Here is a 20,480-nt window from a genome sequence, read left to right on the forward strand (position 1 = left end):
CTAGAAGCAAACAATACCCAAGAGTATCAGTGTAAAAATACACACTTTTCATAGGTACATCACAATCCATTTCAATACTTTCAGATTACTACTTACTACTAAGTTTTTTTTTTAAATGTTGTAAGCCGCCCAGAGACCTTCAGGTAGTGTGGGAGGCATATAAGTTAAACAAACAAACAAACAAAAACAAATAAGTATCCACACTTCACAATTTAGGACTGCAATACATAACTGCTGACCTTTAGGACTGCAATCACAAGATATGTGTAAAAGTAAATGTATCTCCAGATTATATATGCTTGCAAATCTATCTCCAGATTATATATGCTTGCATAATCAGTACTGAGAACATTTTCTTAATGTTCATTTGCATGGATATCATCAAAAGCAGTGGGGAAATCGCCATCTAAAATGCTGGTCAGAAATTAAGATCTTAAATCCCTAGATCCTAACCCAATGGCAAAATAATAGTTGAGTGTCATGTCACAGCCTTATATATTTCCAAAGCAAGCTTTAATGAAAGAGCTGGAAGATTCTGCCCACTGCAAAGACAGACATAACAGCTGGGGTGCAAATAGTTCTGCATTGCAGAACAAGCACTCTGATCCCAAACTTCATGAATCCAAGTTATTGGGATTTGTCTTAGAATGAGGAACACTTAAGTTAATATGAGCCTCAATTCACATCCCCACAGTACAGCATGGGTCCATATGTAGTAGCTACATCTTGGCTAACAAATAATCTTTTGCATACTGTGATGCGCTTCCAGGTACTTGGTTCCATGGAACTTTCCATTAGGGATTGTGCAACCATGCATGAAATGGTGCAAATAACTGAAGTTCTTCCATTCATGTTTCTTTTGGCACCAACTCAATATGCTTCTCATTCTGCAGGATAGCACCTTTCTTTGGGTAATGTGCTTCTCATAACTGTCTGCCTTAAGGAAATCAACAAGGCAACAATACACAGTTAATTACAACAATGTGGAGCTTTACTTCAAATGTACCAGAAATATCAGTAACTGAAAGCTATATTTATCCAAATACTGTATAGCAATGTTATTTTATTAATTCATATTGTTTCTCATTTATAGAGAAGAAAATAGTTCTATAATCTGCTATTAAATTAGATGTTATATTATCTGAAAAATCTGCTGTTACTCCTTAACCAGCAATTTTTGTCAGTTTCCTGAAACTCAGCAGTTCTCAAATAAGGAAAAAAAAAGCTTGAAAATCTATTCAGACCAAGAAACAAATATTTATTTTGTTTATTTATTTACTTTATTTGTATCCCATCTTTCACCCAATGAACTCAAGGCAGCCTGTTGAAAATATAGGTCAACAGTTTATCTTTATAATTACACCACAATTTTGTAGAATACCATATTACAATAACTTTATGCTATGTATTTTGAACAACCATTCTAATACAAAATGGGGCAATCTTTTTGTGTAAACTAAAGCATGTCTCAGTGTAATATAAGCAGTTCACACAGAACTACTGCATCACAATGATACACTGCAGCTAAATTAAACATGATCAGTTGACACAAATGTAGGGATTTCATATTTTACTTCTTCAGACAGTTTTTTAAAAAATCTGTTTTCCCCACTGAAAAGAAACTCACAAATTCTTTACTGGGTTTAAGCACAATGCACTATTTAAACATCCTAAAAACCAAGCGAATAGAACATTATTTTGTTAAACAAATCATATCCAACACCCTAAGTTTTAATTATGCAATATAAAAATAATTCTATATCTTTTTTGGAAAACAAAGGAATGTTCATGAAAAGAAAGCCAATGACCTTATTGCAGAACAATAAGTTTACAATGAAAGAACTGCATTGTAGTATTTAGTGGGTTGCATTTATGATTAAAAATGATAGTGTTTTGCATGTGAATTCAATAACCAACAAAATTATTGTACAACATATGAAACAAAAAATGAAACAAATATTGTAATCATGTTAACTTTCTTCCAAATAAATTTTAAAAATCGTTTTATATTGAAATAATTAAAAAAAAACAAATCAAATTTAAATACAGAATTAGAATTTCTAAGAAATCATCTTATCTACTGCACATATGTAAGTAGAAAAACAGTAGAAAATGAGGGTGTTAACACTCATTATTAAGGTCACTATTCATCTTCTACATCTTAAATTTAAAACAATCCAGAATAATTTAACTAGCAAATATTTTATTGAAAGGATCAGAGGAATTAAAATCGTCACACAATTTTATAATATATACATTTAATATTCCAGGCTGACATACAGGCCAAAGAAAATAATATCAAAGTGATGAATGCTGATACAAGAAAGCCTATAAAAGATAATTTCAACACCAAAAATTTTGTACCTTCATTCTAGTTACATATCTGTTAACCTGAAGATCATCAAATGACATAGTACTTTCTAGGCTGAAATTGTTCTATTTCCACAGGTGACCCCAACCAGAGCTGGATTGGCTACATAAGTTGTTGAGTTTTCAAGAAATATGATGCATTTTAAGGAAGATTGTAACAATGTGATGACTACTGCAGTAATTGCTCTTACAACAGCAAATCCCACTTTGTACTTAAAAGCATTAATGCAGTCTCTTCCTTTCTGGGCCCAGGCCTGGATAGCTTGAACCATAATTTCATACTTGAACACCATAAGTAAGATTTAATATTACATTCAGTATTATAGAAGCAGTCATTTGAATTCTGCATAATATACTTCAGTCTCCCATCAGAATTTTTTAAAAACCATTTATTAAATACATATTTTTTAATTTTGTCAGATGAGGTATTTTCATCCAATCTGCACTAGTTACTTCAATATTTGCATATCATTCTGTATGAGGACATGGCATTTTTCTATACCTTACATTCAATTCCAAAATACATTATTGAATCAATGCTTGCCATTATTGACCATGATAGAAAACAAATACTATAATACATTTTTGCCTGTAAAATGGTTTTTCACAGCAATACAAACAGGTCACCTTAGACAAGAGAACCCTGTTCATTGCCACATACAGTACTGTAGAAGAGGCAAAAAGTAAATGTAACCATTAATCATGCTTTTGCTGATAACCTTTTTGTATGTTATCGATCCAGCTATAAATTATCTGAACTCCAACCCTATACAATGCATTCGCTGCTATCTTTCAAATGCTCTTTCGGCTTTTGAAATATAAATAATAGCCTGCTATTTCGGAATAACTAATAACAACCACGAAAATGCCCATATGAACATTAGAATGTATTAAGAACGAAAGATCAATAAAGACTTTATTAACCCTCCACGTCAGAGATAGGCAGTAACAAAGGGGGAAAAACCCAATAAACAAAGCATTATGAACGCCTCGGTTAAAACTGACATTTTTAATTTCTCATTCACACTCTTCCACCTGTAAACGAGTAACCCTCACCAAGAAACCCCCCCCCATCCCACCCCCAATAACGCAGGACATTGTAACTTACAAGCGGACGGAAAGCTGCAGCATTTAAAGACGACGAGGAGGGCTATATGGAAGAGATTTGCAGGACTCGGGAGCCCCGCACAACCCTTTGCCCTCCCCTTTTTCGAAAAAAGCCCTCATAGCCAGGGCGAAGAGGAGCCTCTCCCGCGCCCGCCTCACCCAGTGGGGCCTGCGGTCCCTGGGGGCATTTTTGCCTCATTTGGTTCCTATTTCGGCTACATAGAAACTGAGCAACTTCCAGCGCCGCCGCTGCCGCCGCTAAGGGCCTTCTTTCCCTCCCCTCCTCCCCCTTCCCCGCGCGCCGTATCCCTCCGCCCAGGCCTCCCAGCCCTTCACAGATAAAGCGCCTTTCAGCCAAGCTGCCCGCCCACCCTTCCAGCCCGCCTCTGCTGCTCCGACATCTTCTTCGCGCTGCTTTCCGCTCCATCCTTCGCTTCTTTTTTTTCTTCTTCCTTCCCCTCCACTCCCCTCCCACTCTTAATGTGTTGAGAGGAGCGGCCGCCAAGACCCTCGTTGGGGCGGGCGAGCCGGGCAGGGCGGTGGGAGAGGGGGTCTGAGGAAAGCTCATCCGGGGTGGGGTGTCTGTGTGTATGTGTGGGGGGGGAGGAGGAGGAGGGCTGTTTGACGAGAAGAAAACCCGCGAGGGGTGTGTGTGTGTGCGCGCGCGCGCCCTGAGGGAGGAGGGGGCTGGGACTCTTTGTCTCGGCGGAGGGATCGCACAGGCTTGGCGCTAGGGCGGGCGCGCGGCCGGGCGGGCGGGTAGGCTGGCTGGCTGGCTGTAGCAGCGGCAGCAGCGGCAGCAGCAGCGCTGGGTTTCGCTGCGAGTTGTTGTTTCCTCCTCCTGCCTGGGGCTTGAATGGTGGAGCTCCGACTCTCTGGCGACGGCAGCGGCGGCTGAACAAACAGTGACAGCTACTGGGCGAGCGAGCGAGCGAGCGCGCGTTTTCGCTCGCAGGGCCCCGCCGCCGCCGCCGCTGCTGGGCAGGCTCGGCCTGAGCCGCCCGGGCTCCTCCGCTCGCCATGTCCGGGGACGGCGGCGGCCACAGCGGCAGCGGCGGAAGGCACACGGCGGAGTTGCGAGCGGGTAAGCGGGAGCCGGGCTGGGCGGCTGCTACCGCCGCCTTCCTCCTTCCAGGCCGCCGAGCCGAGCCTCCTTCGCCTTCTCTCACGGCCCCCTTGTCTCTTGTCTTTCTTTCCCGCAGAGCTTTATTTCCTCATCGCCCGTTTTCTGGAGGACGGACCGTGCCAGCAAGCGGCTCAGGTAAAGAAGGACGGGAGAACCCGGGCTGGGCCCTGCCGGGCGGGCGGGGGGTGGGTGGGCCGCCGCTTTCGCCTCGGCGGCGCCTTCCCCGGACGGTTTCGAGCCCTCCTTTTTTGTCGCCCCTGCAGGTCCTGATCCGAGAAGTCGCCGAGAAGGAGGTGAGTGAGGCAGCGCCTTCAGCCCGGCTCCTTTCCGCCGCCCGCCCGCCCGCCTCAGCGCCGGCAGCTGCGGCGGCGGCCTCGCCTCCTCCTCCTCCCCCATCGCGGGCCTGGCGGGCGGGCGGGCGGCCGCTCCTGGGGAGGCTTTTCGAGGAGGGGGACATTGCCTTTCGGTGACCAGGGGGGTGTATCTTTTTTCTTCCCCAGTTGTTGCCCAAGCGCACGGACTGGACGGGAAAGGAGCATCCCAGGAGCTACGAGAGCCTAGTAAGGGAAGCGGCCGGTCGGCATGGTGCGATGTGATGTACTAGGGAAAGTTTGCAAGCAGCCCTTTAAAAATTGAATTTCCCGCAATTTTTTTAACAACTAAAAAAAAAATAAGGGCCTATTTTAAAGACAGGATTTCGGCACGCGGACGATGCGAGGTAGATGAGGTTAGGGGAGCAGGTGTTGTTTCCGAAGAGGTCGGTCTGGGGTCCTTGAGTTAAGGTAAATAATAATAATCCTACTAATGCGAGAGCCCTGGAGTCACTATGCTAGAAATAAAGGTACGTCATGGATGTTGTGCAGAGAGAGCAGGAGGCAGGGAGGGGAGGAGCGAGTAGAGAGACAAGCTTGCTAGAGCCAGCCAGGCCTGTGAAGAGATGGGGGCGCTCTTCTCTGTGGAGCCCTCCTTTCCATACACAATGGGGCCGAGCAGAGATTGAGCAACGGGCAAATGGCTTTCTGCAGGAAAGCGCCACAACTTCTTGAAGCCCGATCTTTTTGCTCAGGACATGCAGAGGTAGAAAGTAAAGGTCAGTGACAGTGGCCCTCGGGAAGGCCTGTAAACTATCCTGCTCTTGGTCTTGAATTTTCCTAGTCTGTGATCTCTGAGCAGAAGGTTAGTTTTAAAGTCGTGTCTGCTTGGCAGTAACAACTCTGTAGACTATTGTGATGTTTTGTGGCAAAGTTTATGTGATTTATATATATCACTTTAACAATAGATTCCCCCCCCCCCGTCTTCTGTAGATGCTTCTGTCTGCTGGTTGGTGGTCTTTGTGTTTTACTGTTAATGTGATTTGTATCACATCTGCATGGGGTTATTTTGTGAGGGTTCCCCCCCCCTTTTTATATTAAGTGGTATGGATAACAATATAGTTTACTCAGCATAGTTTACAGAGTTCGGGGGGGGGAAGTTGGAGTACAGAGGATTTTAGATAGGAAAATGGCATGGGTACAAGAGTTCAACATGTTGTAGTTCAGCAGTGCATACTGCTCCTGTAGTTATGAAATGAGGAGAATCTCATAGAAAGTCTGATTCTGAATTTCTCTACAGCTTGTTAGATGTCTGATAGCAAAGCTGTAGCTTTTTTATTGTAGTTACCATATTTTTTGCAGTATACGAGAATATGATTGTCCATCCTTTTTGCTGTACACTCTGTGCTTGTATCTGGAATTTTTATTTTGCTATGGGAATGGCTCAGGGTGGAGTTCTTTCAAAATGCTCCTGTTTGTTGGAGAAGGAGCTGTTTTTGCTAGCACCACTTCTCTGTTGCCTCTGGTACCACCTCTTTTACCATTGTGTTGGGTATCTCCAAATCTATGGAGGAGAATTTCAGGGGACACAAAAGACTACAGAGGTAGGTAAGGTAAACTAAATTGCTTTCTTCTCTGTTCAGGCTGCAAAAAGTTAAGTTGGATTAAAAGCTTCTTTTCAGAGGAGGCTGGAAACCTTGCTGAATCAAGGTTTATGTGTTCATTTGAGTTACTTATCTGGTTTTGCTTCTTGACTGGTAGAAAGTAAGCCCAGAACAGTGACTTGTTCAGTGGTACCCTGCACCTCCATCTCTGAGAAAAGATAGTTCAGGGTTTCTGAGTAGGAGTGGTGTTTAATCATACTTTCCTATACATACAGCAGCATTTCTTGTGCCCAACAAACATTTGTTGAAAAAACTTACAGCCAGCGCAGTAAATCATGCAGATGCATATTCAGTATCATCCTTTCTGAGTGGATATTAGAGATGAGCTATTCAGCATGGAGGCAGAACAGGGAAGTCTTGGTTGGCTGCGTGGGGAGGCTGGGAAATGCTGGACAGGCCCCCTCTGCAATTAGCGCGACAGTGATGATGGAGCTGAGCGCCACATGGCAAATGGTGAGTGGACCAACTGGTTCTGGGGAGGGGGAGGAATGGACCTCCGTGGCACCTGTGGTGCTGTGATTCATATCCCCAGGGATATTTATTTAAAATATTTATTTAAAATATTCCTTTCGCTTTTAAAAGAGCCCAAGCGGCTAGAATACAAATACAGTAGCCCATCTCTAGTGGATATTTATGCTGACAGAAAACTTTAATGTAGTTTTTTCACATAGTAGTCATTGTTTGAGAGCCAGTGTGTTGTAGTGGGTAGGATGTTGGACTAGAACTCAGGAGACTTGTGTTCAAATTTCCATGTGACTGTGGAGACTCACTGGAGTGGGTGGTGGAAATGGTAAACCACTCCTTGAATATCTCACATACTTTGAAGCCCCTTTTAAGATCACCATAAATTAAAAATGGCTAGATGGTACATAATAGCATAACAGTCACTGATTCAGGTTGGACTCTGAGTATACTGTTCATGCATATTAGTTATGTGGAAGAGTTTAATGAAAGATAAAGGGTGCTTCTTTCCTGCACTGCATTTTAAGCAAATTTTCAGATCAGTTTGTATGCTAAACTCCAGTTTTGATGTTCCTTTCGTAAGCTTTCAAAGCAGCATGTGTATGATATCTCAGGAGAGGCAGTTCTTGAGTGCTTATTTTAAGTGTAGGCGTGACCTATGAATGAAGTGCAAAGCTATAAGAAAGACAGGGTAATCTCTGGAAGGTAACTTACAAGTTAGTGTTGTTTACAGAAGTGAACTCATAGTGCTTTTTTATTTCTTGATTTCCTTTCTTGTTTTGAAACCCAACAGCTTCTGTGGTGTCACTGATTACCAGTATGGTAGCAGTCAAGTTAAGATTGGATGTTATGTCAACATAATTCAATTTAATTAATTTTTAAAGCCTCAGACTGCTTACTGGAAAATAATTGAAAGGAGGTAGAAGAGTATAAATTCCTTTGAGAAGTGTTTTTGTTACTTACCAAACTTATTTGCTCACATATTCTTACAGCAGGGTTTCTTTGGAGTGTTTTTTTTCCTGCTATAGAACTATTTTTAGAAAAGCAGAATAAAACACTGAAATATCTTAAAAAAATTATATGAATTAAATATATACAGAATGTGATTTCTCTGGCCTAAAGTATTTAGTTGTATAAATGGCTTTTTTGTGTGCACAAGATACGCTTTTCTGTGTGTTTCTATGCACCCAATGGATGCTTTTTGTATGTATGCATCACTTGATACCCACCTAGTTGAATACATCCCTCAGCCAGGAGTGTAATTCACTGTGGACTTAGTAAATCTCATGATTTTGAGATCATGACGTGGAACTGTAAGAATGAACTAGTTAAGTACTTGTTACTCCTGATGTAGGGCTGAAGGACTATATGTATATTTAACAGACTACAAGTTGTAAACACTTGCTTTCTTTTTTAAAACTGGATAAAGCATGGGTGTATTAAATCATGTATTGCAGCTATGTATGTTTCATTAAGGTTCATGTTTTCTTGTGGTTGTGTGTTATGTGCATGCCCAGCTAGGTTGCTGTTTTTGATCACTAATCCAGTGTAAGACAGTCAAGTTGAATCTTACTCCTTTAGAAAAGTGCAGTTTAGTTCTGAATAGTATTGCTGATCATTTCCTTATTATAGATAAGATGTCAAATTATGCCCTAGAATATAAAAAAAATCAAGTGAAATTTGGAAGTTATATTTTTTTTGCTAAAGGTCAGATTTTGTGGTTCTCATGTACTACATGTGGTTGCTTAGGCTTGCATGCAAATGAATATTAGACAGCAACACTCACCACTATTGAAATGTTAGCAAAGTAATGATGTATTTAGGATCTGTGGCATAACAGTAGAGTTCTTTTCAGCTGCACAAGTGGCCAGAATCAGCTCATGTAATAAATGGATATGGGAAACATTGTGTGGAATGTCTTGGTGACATGCTTGAGTCGCCATCAAGACCTGGCTAATTCCTAGGGATGGTTACTTACCATTATAGAAAGTGGGAACAACTGTCTTCTTTTGCTTTGAAACTAGACAGCAGTCCTGCATTATGAATAGAGGAGGAAAGCTGAATCTAGTGCTTGGTAGAGGATATATTCTTATTTTTCATCTTAATATAATCTGGTTTATACTTTTACCACAATGACCTTTATGAGTATATTCAGTGGCATGAATCTTGATTGTGACTGATTAATTTAGTAGGCTGGCTGAGTGCAATTAATTCCATTAAAAACACATTATTTCAGTAATGTAGAGGTGTGCATGGAAGAGGTAGATGTCTTTGAAGCTGTACTAAAATAATGAGGCTAGAGTACATCAGTGCTGGCCTGAAGGGGTAGGTCAGTGGTTGTTGGTGCCATTAGGCAACTCTCTAATCTTTTTCCTAGTAGATTTTGTATGCCTTTATTTTAACTGGAGTACTATAGAGGCAAATATAAAGTTGGGTTAATCTCATAAATTTGGCAAATTGCATACATTTTTGCTATCTTGCCTGCTTTTGTCACATTGATAGCTTGAAGAACCACTGAAAATTACGCTAGCTCCCATGTCGGCTTCCATGAAGGTGATTCTCACTTGCAGCCAAGCAAGAGGCTCTTATGAACAAAATTTAATCACTTAACTAGAAAATAACATTAGAATCCAGTCTCCAATGTGGATGCCTACTACATTGATCAGCAGTGACAGTCAACTAATATATTTATTCACAGCAATACTATATCATTTAGTACACTTTGACTGTGATGTGATATATTTGTTTTCTTCCTTCACTTTAAGTGTCTGGGTACTTGGACTCCTCATAGTCCGTTTCAAACCATAGCTTAGCGTGTAGAGGGTATGTCTAAAGTTTTATGTTCCGTTGTCTCCATGAATAGCGCAAGGACAAATTTCTCCTTAAGCTCTGGCAATAGTTATGCTAGTCCTGATTTTCTGGCGTTACGCAGGTGGCCTGACTTAGTATCATTCGATTTATTACAACAGAATTCCCATACCTGCTTCTATTGTCCATTCTTCTATGTGTTCTTATGTTTTACTTGCTGTGTTTTTTGGGGGGAAAGTGTGGTGCTAGTTTCTGTTTGGTCTTTTGTCACTGGATTCTTTTTGTGGTTCCTTGACTGATGAATGAAGAATACAACGTATTTTGATTTGCATGTTGCCGTCTGGGGCCTTTTGGCTTCTTTTTTTTGTAACCCCCCACCCCACCCCCTCATTGAATCACTTCAGGGTTCTGGTGAAAGTGTTGCATTGTGAATAAATCAGAGATATGCAATAAATATCCATCTTACCCTTTTCAGTGTATATTTGCCTTTTTAAGTTGCTTTTCATTTGGGCATTTTATGGATGTACTTGTCCATCTGTGCATGAATCTTTTCATCATTAATTTGTCTTTTAGAGTTTTTTCAGTTAATCAGTGAGCTTAAGCATTATTATTAATAATAATAATAATAATAATAATAATAATAATAATAATAATAATAATAATAATAATAATAATAATAATAATAATAATAATAATAATAATAATAATAATAATAATAATAATAATAATAATAACAACAACAACAACAATAACAATAACAATAATCTTAGAATTGCAGAGCTGGAAAGGACCCTATGGATCATCGAGTCCAGCCCCAGTCAAGGAGGCATAGTAGGGAATAGAATTCCCTTGGGTCAGCGATGCCAGTGGGTGAAATACATGTTCTTCTCATAGCTGCATGAAGCATCCTGCTTCTTTCTACTATGTGTGACAGTTTGCTCATTTGTTGGCTTTATATTCTGCCTTTAAATAAAATTGGATTGGACACAGCTGAATATTAATATTGAGAAAAATGAATAATTAAAACACAGAACAGGCACAAAGATTAAAACAGAATTAAATTAGAAGCCCAATTAAAAGCATCATTAAGAGAACACTATTAAGGAAAATATACCACGAAACTGTTAAGAAGCCCAATTGTCAGCAATCTGTCAGTTGCAAAATAAGTTTTTGCATGTTGCAGTAGGACAACAGAGAGGAGGCCAGCTTACCCTTTCTTAGTAGGGAGAAGCTATGGAGAAAAACCTGTTTTGCAAACCCCTGCTGTTCTGAGGATGATGGATCAGAAGGAGAACATTCTTTAAGAATTTCAAGACCTAGAAAAGTTTGTATGGTCCTCATAGTGTAATAAAGTCATAAATACTGTAAATAAAATAAATAAAGTCATAAACAACACTTTAAATTGTGCCTGGGAACAGACTGGTAGCCAATGAAGTTGTCATAACAAGGGAGCCATGTGCTGTCTCTAATAGTCAATTATCTGACTGTAGCATCTTGAACCTGATGAAATTTCCAAACAATATCAAAGGCAGCTCCTTGTAAGAATATCTGCAGTGGTGCCTCGATAGACAATTACCTCGCAAAATGGTTTATTCGCAAGACTTCGCAAAACTGTTTTCCCTATGGGCGATTTTTGCTGGACAGTGTTTCGGTCCGTGCTTCGCAAGACGGGGCTTTTTTTGGGACTGATCTTCGCAAGACAGCGATTTTGACAGTTGGTCCGCACTTCGCAAAACAGTTTTCCCTGTGAGCAATTTTCTCAAGACGACGACTATGGTATTTTCCCCATTGGAACGCATTAAATGGATCCCAATGCATTCCATTGGGGAACTGCATTTTGCAAGATGATGTTTTCGCAAAACAGCTATTTTCGTGGAACAAATTAACATTGTCTTGCAAGGCACCACTGTACGGTAATCTAGAGGGGGTGTACCTGGGATAAATGGCACAATAGTGAGACTAGACATGTTGAAAAATAGGCATAGGAGACATGATAGTTTTAACTATACAGATGCACTTTTGGCTACTGTAGAAACATAGACTTTTGATTCAGGTTATATCCAGGAATATCCCAAACTGCAAGCTTGAGTATTCAGGAGGAGTGTAACTGTCATAGGTTCAGTCCAAATTTCTTGATACGCTTTTTGAATTACCAAGAGTGCTTGTGGTTTGTCTTTACCAGGCTTCATTTGCTGTTATCCAGTCCGTAACTGATATCAAGCTTGGCTTTAAAATTAGAACAGCTTTCTTGTATTTAAGTAGGAAGATTAAAGGCAGAATCCTGTTCTTTTTTCTGCTTGGACAATTCTGTCTTGTGTGAGCAGTTTGACACTTGAGAAGCTTGCTTAAGGAGGTATCCAGTACTGCCTTACACAAGGGGAACTCCAGCTTGTTTTGGTGTACACTTGCCACAGTCTTTGCTGGAATAACAGAGATCAAGCATTCGGCTTTGCTAGCATTCAACAAGATTCTGCTCATAGAGTTTAGTGTCATCTGCATCTCTGATATTTGTCTTTATGAAAACATTGTAGTGGTTCATGCTTACTAACAATTATTTTTTTTGCAGTGATTGTGTCAACAGTGTCATTTGGCCATTTCAAAGTGGGTGTGTACCTGTTACTTCAGGTTTTGGTGCTGTCTGTGTCTGTTGCATGAAGTGGAGGACATAATGTTGCTTATTTTCCACTAGAATTAACTTTTTCCAATTATCAGTACAGTGGTGCCTCACTTAGCGACGGTAATCCGTTCCAGGAAAAAACATCGCTAAGTGATTTAATCGCTAAGCAATTTAAAAAAGCCCATATGAACGTATTAAAATGTGTTTAATACGTTCCTACGGGCTTAGAAACTAACCTTAAGCTAAATTCCTCCATAGCAGCGGCCATTTTGGGTGCCTCTAAAGTGAGGCAAAACAGCGGCAGCCATTTTGGAACCGCCAGTCAGCTGTGTGAAAATGGGGGCTTTGCAATGATCGGGGGGAAGCGATCATCGCAAAACCCCCATTTTCGGCCAGCTGATTGGTGGGGCTTTGGGATGATCGCTTCCCCCGCCAATCAGCTGTGCTTCGTCTCTCTCTCTCCCACACACACACACACCCCTCGCAGCTCCAGCCTTGGCAGGGAGACTGACAGCCTTGGCAGGGATACTGAGGCACCGCCGCCGCCACCCTGACCGAGAAAGACCCTCTGCACCTGCAGCAACCTTAAGCCTGGGCTTAAGGTTGCTGCAGGCGCAGAGGGTCTTTCTCGGCCAGGGTGGCGGCGGCGGTGCCTCAGTCTCCCTGCTGAGGCTGGAGCTGCGAGGGGTGGAGAGAGAGAGAGAGACGAAGCACAGCTGATCGGCGGGGCTTTGGGATGATCGCAGGGAAGCGCTTCCCCGCGATCATCGCAAAGTGAATTTTCCCCATAGGGGCCGTTGCAAAGCGATCGCTCTTGCGATGGCAAAAAGTCCATCGCAAAGTGATTTCATCGTAAAACGAAGCGATCGCTGTGCGAGGCACCACTGTACTTTTTTCCTCTTTTTTCTCTTGACATTCTGTATGAACTTGCATTTTTATAATATTGCAAAATATAGAATAGATTGGTAGTGTGTGTTCCTCATTCCTTGGATATGGGTCTGTACAGTATTACTGATTAAATGGAAAAAGCAAAGTTTGCTGCCTATAAGCACTCTTTGGGGTTTACAATTTAATTATGCAAGCTACAGATTGCAACCCCCCCCCGCCCGCAAGCTACAGTGGGGTCTTGACTTGAGAACTTAATCCGTATTGGAAGGCGGTTCTCAAGTCAAAAAGTTCTCAGGTCAAATCTGAATTTCCCATAGGAATGCATTGAAAACTATTTGATCCGTATCTGCTCTTTTCCGTCCATAGAAACTAATGGGAAGCTGCTATTCCGCCTTCAACCACTAGAGGGGGATATTTTGTTTCTTTTTTTCTTAGGTCAAGAAAGGTTCAGGGAAGGCAGGGAAAATACAGTCCAGGCAGTATAGTACCAGGCAGTCCGAAGACTGTCTCCCAATCCACTCTCTAAACACTGGGAGGAGTGAGGAAGCAGACAGGCACCCTTTTCACTGGCCAACAGTTAACTGAAAGTTCACATTTTGCACTTTCCCTGCCTCCCACATGGTTTTTTTTCAGTTCTTAACTCAAATCTAAGTATGTAAGTCAAGTCAATATTTTCCTATGAGAGCGGTTCTTAAGTCAAAATGTTCTTAACTCAAGCCGTTCTGAAGTCAAGACCCCACTGTAGATCCTCAATTTATTGACCTGAGAAAGATGGAAGACTGGGTGGACCTTGAGCTGGCTACTTTGGATTGAACCTTGTTCATGAACAGAGTTTTGGTTGCAGTACAGCAGTTTAACCACTGTGCTGTGAGGCTAGTTACATGATAGTACAGTGGTGCCTCGCTTAACGAGTGCACCGTATAGCGATGTTTCCGTATAGCGATCCCTTTTTCGGGATCGCTATACGGAAACATACCCGATCTTCGCAATGGGGAAAACCCGCATTGCGAAGATCGGGTATTGCGGCGGCCATTTTGGAGCCGCCGAACAGCTGATCGGCGGGTCCAAAATGGCCGCCGGAAGCACGGAAATGGCTGCCGGCAGCCGTTTTCGCGCCCTGCCCTCGCTTAGCGAAGGCGCGAAAATGGCTGCCGGCACCTGGAATCCTCGCTGAACGGGTAAGTAACAAAGGTATTGGAACGCATTAAACTTCGTTTAATGCGTTCCAATACATTTCCCCTACCCGTTTAGCGATGATTCCGTATAGCGAGGGTTAATCTGGAACGGATTAACCTCGCTATACGGGGCACCACTGTACTGCATACCCTTCTGTTCATTCTAGGGTTTAGTTGTGGTATTTCATATGTACGTACATATTTTCATAGTAGAAGCATTATGAGATATAAATTGGTGGCTGAGGTGACTGAAATTCAACGGGGATCTATAGAAAATTTTCAGTGTTTACCCTTGTAAATCCAGATAGATGCTTAAAAGCAATCTGTGATATCCAAGTTAGGTAGTGCTTCTTGTAGTAGTGTCCAGTCAAAACAGCATTCCATAGGGCAGTAGTTCCCAGTCTTGATTAACCCAGGTGCTTTAACTGCAGCTCTCAGAAGCCTTCACCACTAGCTGTGCTGGTTGGGGTTTCTGGGAGTTGCACTGCTAGAACACCTGGGTTACACAAGCTTGAGAACCACTGCTATACGGTGGTATTGATACAGGGGGCAATCCAAACAAACAACTTGTGATTTTTGAACTTCTTCTTAAATCAAGGCTGTATAGTCAGAGAGATTGTAAACGGTAAGCTACATTGGCAGGGAGTTGAAAATGTACTGTAAAAATTCTGATTTCTGCGAGGTTTTTTAGTTCCATTCTGCCATGGTTTTGGTTGCATTTTTTTCACCACTTCTAGTGAATTCAGCCCCCTTCATGGATTGCTGCCTTATCATGGCAAAGGGGCTTAAGTAATTCAGAGAAGCTATGGGCTTGCCCATGAATGGACACCCGAGACGGACAGGTCATAGTGGAGAGTTCTGACTAAACATAATCCACCTGGAGCAGGAACTGGCAAGCCACTCCAGTATCTTTGCCAAGAAAACTCCATGGACAGAAACAAAAGGCTAAAAGATATGACGCTGGAAGATGAGCCCCTCAGATCGGAAGGTGTCCAACATGCTACTGAGGAAGAGCGGAGGACAAGTAGCTAATGAAGTGGTTGGGCCAAAGCCGAAAGGACGCTCAGCTGCTGACATGCCTGGAAGTGAAAGGAAAGTCCGATGCTGCAAAATAAAATACAGTGGTGCCTCTCATAACAATGTTAATTGGTTCCATTAAAAACATCGTTATGTGAAAACATCATTAATGGAAACACCATTTCCCATAGGAATGCATTGAAAACCGGTTAATCCGTTCCAATAGGAGCCTATTCAATACATTTCAATGATGAAAAAAATCACCAAAAATTCAAAAAGACTCAGAACGAAGCCAAATTACTTTAATGAAGGTTTTATTAGGTGCACTAACAATTCCAAGCATTTTAAACATTTTTGAATATTTTTAAAATAGTGAAAACAGGGCTGTCAAAAAAAACGTTAAGCGAAACAGGACCTAAAACTGTCATCGTTAAGTGAAGCAAGGTCCCAAACATCGTTATGTGAAAATCCCCCATAGGAAACATCATTAGGTGAGGCGGCAAAATTTCCAGCAAAGGCCATCGTTATGCGAATTCATCGTTGAGTGAGGCACTCGTTAAGCGAGGCACCATTGTACTGCATAGGAACCTGGAATGTAAGAGCTATGAACCTTAGTAAGCTGGATGTGGTCAAACAAGAGATGGCAAGAGTCAACATTAACATCCTGGGCATCAGTGAACTAAAATGGACGGGAATGGGCGAAGTCAATTCAGATGATTATCATATCTATTTTTGTGGGCACGAATCCCATAGAAGAAATGGGAGTTGCCCTCATAGTCAACAAAGGAGTGGGAAAAGCTGTACAGTGGGGTCTTGACTTGAGAACTTAATCTGTATTGGAAGGCGGTTCTCAAGTCAAAAAGTCTGTAAGTGAAGTCTCCATTGACCTACAGTGCATTGAAAACCGATTAATCCCGTAACATGCGATCATCCCAAAGCCCCGCCGATCAGCTGTGCTTCGTCTCTCTCTCTCTCTCCACCCCTCCCAACTCTAGCCTCGGCAGGGAGACTGAGGCGCTGCCGCCACCCTGGCCGAGAAAGACCCTCTGTGCCTGCAGCAATCTTAAGCCCGGGCTGTCAGTCTCCCTGCCAAGGCTGGAGCTGCAAGGGGTGGAGAGAGAGAGAGAGAGACGAAGCACAGCTGATTGGCGGGGGAAGTGATCATCCCAAAGCCCCACCGATCAGCTGGCTGAAAATGGGGACTTTGCGATGATCGCTTCCCCCCGATCATTGCAAAGCCCCCATTTTTGCACAGCTGATCGGTGGTTCCAAAATGGCCGCCGCTGTTTTGCCTCGCTTTAGAGGCACCCAAAATGGCTGCCGCTATGGAGGAATTTCACTTTAAGGTTAATTTCTGAGCCCATAGGAACATATTAAACACATTTTAATACGTTCCTATGGGCTTTTTAAAATTGCTTAGCGATTAAATCACTTAGCGACGTTTTTCCTGGAATGGATTAATGACACGAAGTGAGGCACCGCTGTATATTCTTTGGCTTCCTTTGTGATGAGAGTTTCTATCAAGCAGCAGTGGGTGCTTATCAAAGACCGTTATGGAACAAAATTCTTCGAGTCCTTCAGTCTACCCCTGAGGAAACCAGGCCAGCACCTTTAATACTCACCTGGAAGTCATTACCCTGGCCAAACAGCAGCGCTTTGCATCCCGCTACACAGCCAATGTTGCCTCAAAGGCTTTGGCTTCTGCCATCGCCCTCAGAAGACATGCTTGGCTGCGCTCAGCGAGGATAAATGATGATGCTAGATCTCATATTGAGGATCTCCCTTTTGACGGAGTTGGTCTTTTTAATGAAAAGACTAACGAGGTGATGGACAATTTACACAAAATGCGTAAGACTGCCCGCTCCTACTTCACCCAGCAACCCAGTTACTAACGCAACCAGTGGCGTAGACCCTTCATTTTTCAGCTATCATATCAACAGCCCTATCGTTCCTACACACCTTTCACTCCGGCCCCAGAGAGATCCAATCTTCAGTCATCTTCTGCTGCTCCTTCCTTCCGCTCTCAGGCTCTGGCTCAGCAGTGCAGGCAACCTTTCTGTCACCCTGCAAGAAAAAACAAGCAATACCTTTGACTCTCCTCATCTGTACCTGTTTCTGCCCTGACCCCATCAGCCACGGCTAACCCCCTTTTTCAGCAAGTGGTCCTCCATCACCAAGGACACTTGGGTGCTTGCCATCATATGTTATGGTTACCTGTTAGAGTTCACAGAGCTTCCTCCTATCAGTCATGTCAGTCTCACTGCTTACTCACCTGCCGCAGAGGACGAGATATCTCTTCTCCAAAAGTGTGCTATTTTGAGAGTACCTTTCCAAGATGTTCTGAACGGATTTTACTCCCATTATTTCAGTTCCCAAAAAGGATGGAGGCCTCCGTCCTATCTTGGATCTGTGACTTCTCAACACGTACATTCATCTGAAGCATTTTTGCATGGTCATTCTCGAATCCGTTATCCCACTTCTTTGACCAGGTGACTGGTTCATAATTGTAGATCTACAGGACATATATTTTTATATTTCGATCCATGAGTGCCACTTCAAATATCTCCGGCTTCTTTTCATGGGCAGAGCCTACTAAATTTGCACCCTTCCCTTCGGTCTGTCCAGTGCTCCAAGAACTTCCACAGTGTCAGGCCCCTGTAGCTGCCTATCTTCATCTGCACAACATTACGGTATTTCCATACATAGATGATTGGCTGATAGTAGCAGGATCATATGCTGCAGCCAAAAAGGATGCTACCTTTGTGCTGCGGACTCTGGCAGATCTCTGCCTGCAGTTCAATTTCAAAAAGTCCCATCTCGAACCATTGCAGATCATGGATTACATTGGAGCACATCTCGATTCGATTACGGCCAGGGTATTCCCCCCTTCCGAAAGGATGCTCAAGTTAAGGCAAGCCATTCGCCCTTTTCGCCCTTACACCTCAGTCACTGCTCACCATATGCAGCACCTACTAGGTGTAATGGCTTAAACCACAACTGTGCTCTAGCACACAGGACTCAAAATGCAGTCATTACAGGTTTGGTACCTGTCCCAGTTCAACTTTCTCTTAGATCATCCTTCCAAACGTCTGCTGGTTACTCCAGAGACTTAGCTCATCAACTTACCTGGTGGACCTTTGTCTCTCACCTCTTGGTGGGCCGCCCATTCAGGCCCCTTCAGTTGATAAGTCACAATGGATGCCAGCCCAATAAGATGGGGTGTGCACTGCGGTCATCACGAGATTCACACCTTGTGGTCTAGCTTGGAAAGCCTGCTGCATATCAACCACCTGGAAATGCTAGCAGTCATCAAGTCCTTCAGAGCCTTCCATTTTCTCATTGCAGGTTGTGGCGCTGAGGTTGCCACAGGTAATATGACCACCTGGTATCATATCAACAGGGTGGCACCCATTCGATGATGCTTCTATATTTAGCGATTCAGCTGTGGGAATGGTGTTAATGATCACCATATTTTTCCTGTAGCGATTCATGTGTTGACAGAGGACAACGAGGTGGCCGATCATCTGAGCCGTCTCACCACCCAAACTCACGAGTGGGCCTACGACGACTCCATTTTCTCCAGTCTCTGCAGTCGGTGGGAAACACCGCTTCTCAACATCTTTGCCACTCAGGTCAACTCAAAGTGCAGCAACTACTGCTCTCGGGCAGGAAGAGGCGAGAACTCTCTAGGCGACGTCTTCATGGTTCATGGGACGACACCTTTCTCTACCTCTTCCATTCCTTTCATCCAGTGGACAATAGTCAAGATCCGTCGGGGCATCTTAATAGCCCATCGACAACCATGGTTTACCCCTCTAAGAGCCATGGAGTCCGACTTCCTGAGATTACCGCTCCAGCCGTCCCTTCTGACTCAGGACAATGGCCGGCTTTGTCATCCTGACCTGGAATCTCTCTACACCTCACGGCGTGGAGAATTCCCCCACCGTAATGGAGTGTTGAGTAAGGCTAGGAATCCTTTTACTAAGTTGTTATACTCTTATAAATGGAATGCTTTCTTAAATTAGTTGCTTCACAGCATTTACTCGCGGTCCCAGTTTCATTGGACAAGCTTCTCAAGTTCCTTCATTATCTCTTTGATCAAGGTTTGGCCCACTCAATGTTGAAAGTTTATGTTTCGGCTATAGTCTCAGCCTGTGAGGTCTGAGGCTTCTCATTTATTTCCTCATCCTACCCTGAAGAGGTTTCTGAGAGGTTTGCGGAGTATGTGCCCACCTTTCTGACCTCCACTCCCTCAGTGGTCTCTACAGGTTGTTCTCCGTGCACTTGCTCGTCCTCCGTTTGAGCCCATGGCTTCTGCACACCTCAAACTTCTTTCCATGAAGACTTTGTTCCTTGTGGCAATAACTTCTGCATGTTGAGCAAGCGAACTGGCCACCCTTTGAGCTAATGCCCCTTATATTCAGTTTTATCCCAACAAAGTTGTTTTATATCCAGATGTGTCCTTTCTTCCCAAAGTGATTTCTGATTTCCATATTATTCAACCTCTAATTCTTCCGATGTTATTTCTGTCTCCTTCTTCTGATGTTGAGTGCATGCTCCATTCCCTCAATGTTCATCGTGCTTTAGCATTTTATATTTCCAGGACTAAGGACTTCTGCACTTCTCCTTGACTCTTCTTGTGCTTCCATGGCCCGTGTAAGGGTTCTCCTGCCTCCTCACAGACGGTCTCGAGATGGATTGTCTCAGCAATTACATTCGCTTATGAATTAGCAGGCAAGACTCTGCCAGATGTGCTAAAGGCACACTCTACGAAAGCTATGGCTACTTGTGCGGCCTGGTTGGATGGTGTTGAGGACCCTGACATCTGTTGAGTGGCTACTTGGTCTACACCCTTGACTTTTGTGACGCATTACTGTCTAGATGTTAGGGCTAAGTAGGAAGCAAATTTTGGCAGGGCTGTGCTGACTTCATAGT

At 43.0% G+C, this 20,480-nt stretch overlaps 1 protein-coding gene and 1 long non-coding RNA gene across 4 annotated transcripts in view; one reads left to right on the forward strand and one right to left on the reverse strand.

Moving 5' to 3' along the window:
• Positions 1-879: 879 nt before the first annotated feature.
• Positions 880-3,609, reverse strand: LOC144586776 (uncharacterized). Its single transcript, XR_013541804.1, has 2 exons — positions 3,479-3,609; positions 880-937 (listed from the first exon to the last, which is right to left on the reverse strand). It is a non-coding gene; the product is annotated as an uncharacterized LOC144586776 (long non-coding RNA).
• A 795-nt stretch (positions 3,610-4,404) lies between these two features.
• PHIP (PHIP subunit of CUL4-Ring ligase complex) overlaps positions 4,405-20,480 on the forward strand; it is a 138,656-nt gene continuing 122,580 nt past the window's right edge. The window contains exons 1-4 of one of the 3 annotated variants that reach the window (XM_072999366.2): positions 4,405-4,561; positions 4,680-4,738; positions 4,867-4,896; positions 5,104-5,163. In XM_072999366.2, coding sequence (XP_072855467.2) covers positions 4,498-4,561; positions 4,680-4,738; positions 4,867-4,896; positions 5,104-5,163 — 213 coding nt within the window. In that variant the 5' untranslated portion in view covers positions 4,405-4,497. Of the gene's footprint in view, positions 4,562-4,679; positions 4,739-4,866; positions 4,897-5,103; positions 5,164-5,517; positions 5,694-20,480 lie in introns of those variants that run through there. The other 2 variants (XM_072999373.2, XM_078385560.1) reach the window with 2 other exon arrangements.

This window comes from Pogona vitticeps, chromosome 1, assembly GCF_051106095.1.
Source record: "Pogona vitticeps strain Pit_001003342236 chromosome 1, PviZW2.1, whole genome shotgun sequence".
Classification (NCBI taxonomy): domain Eukaryota; kingdom Metazoa; phylum Chordata; class Lepidosauria; order Squamata; family Agamidae; genus Pogona; species Pogona vitticeps.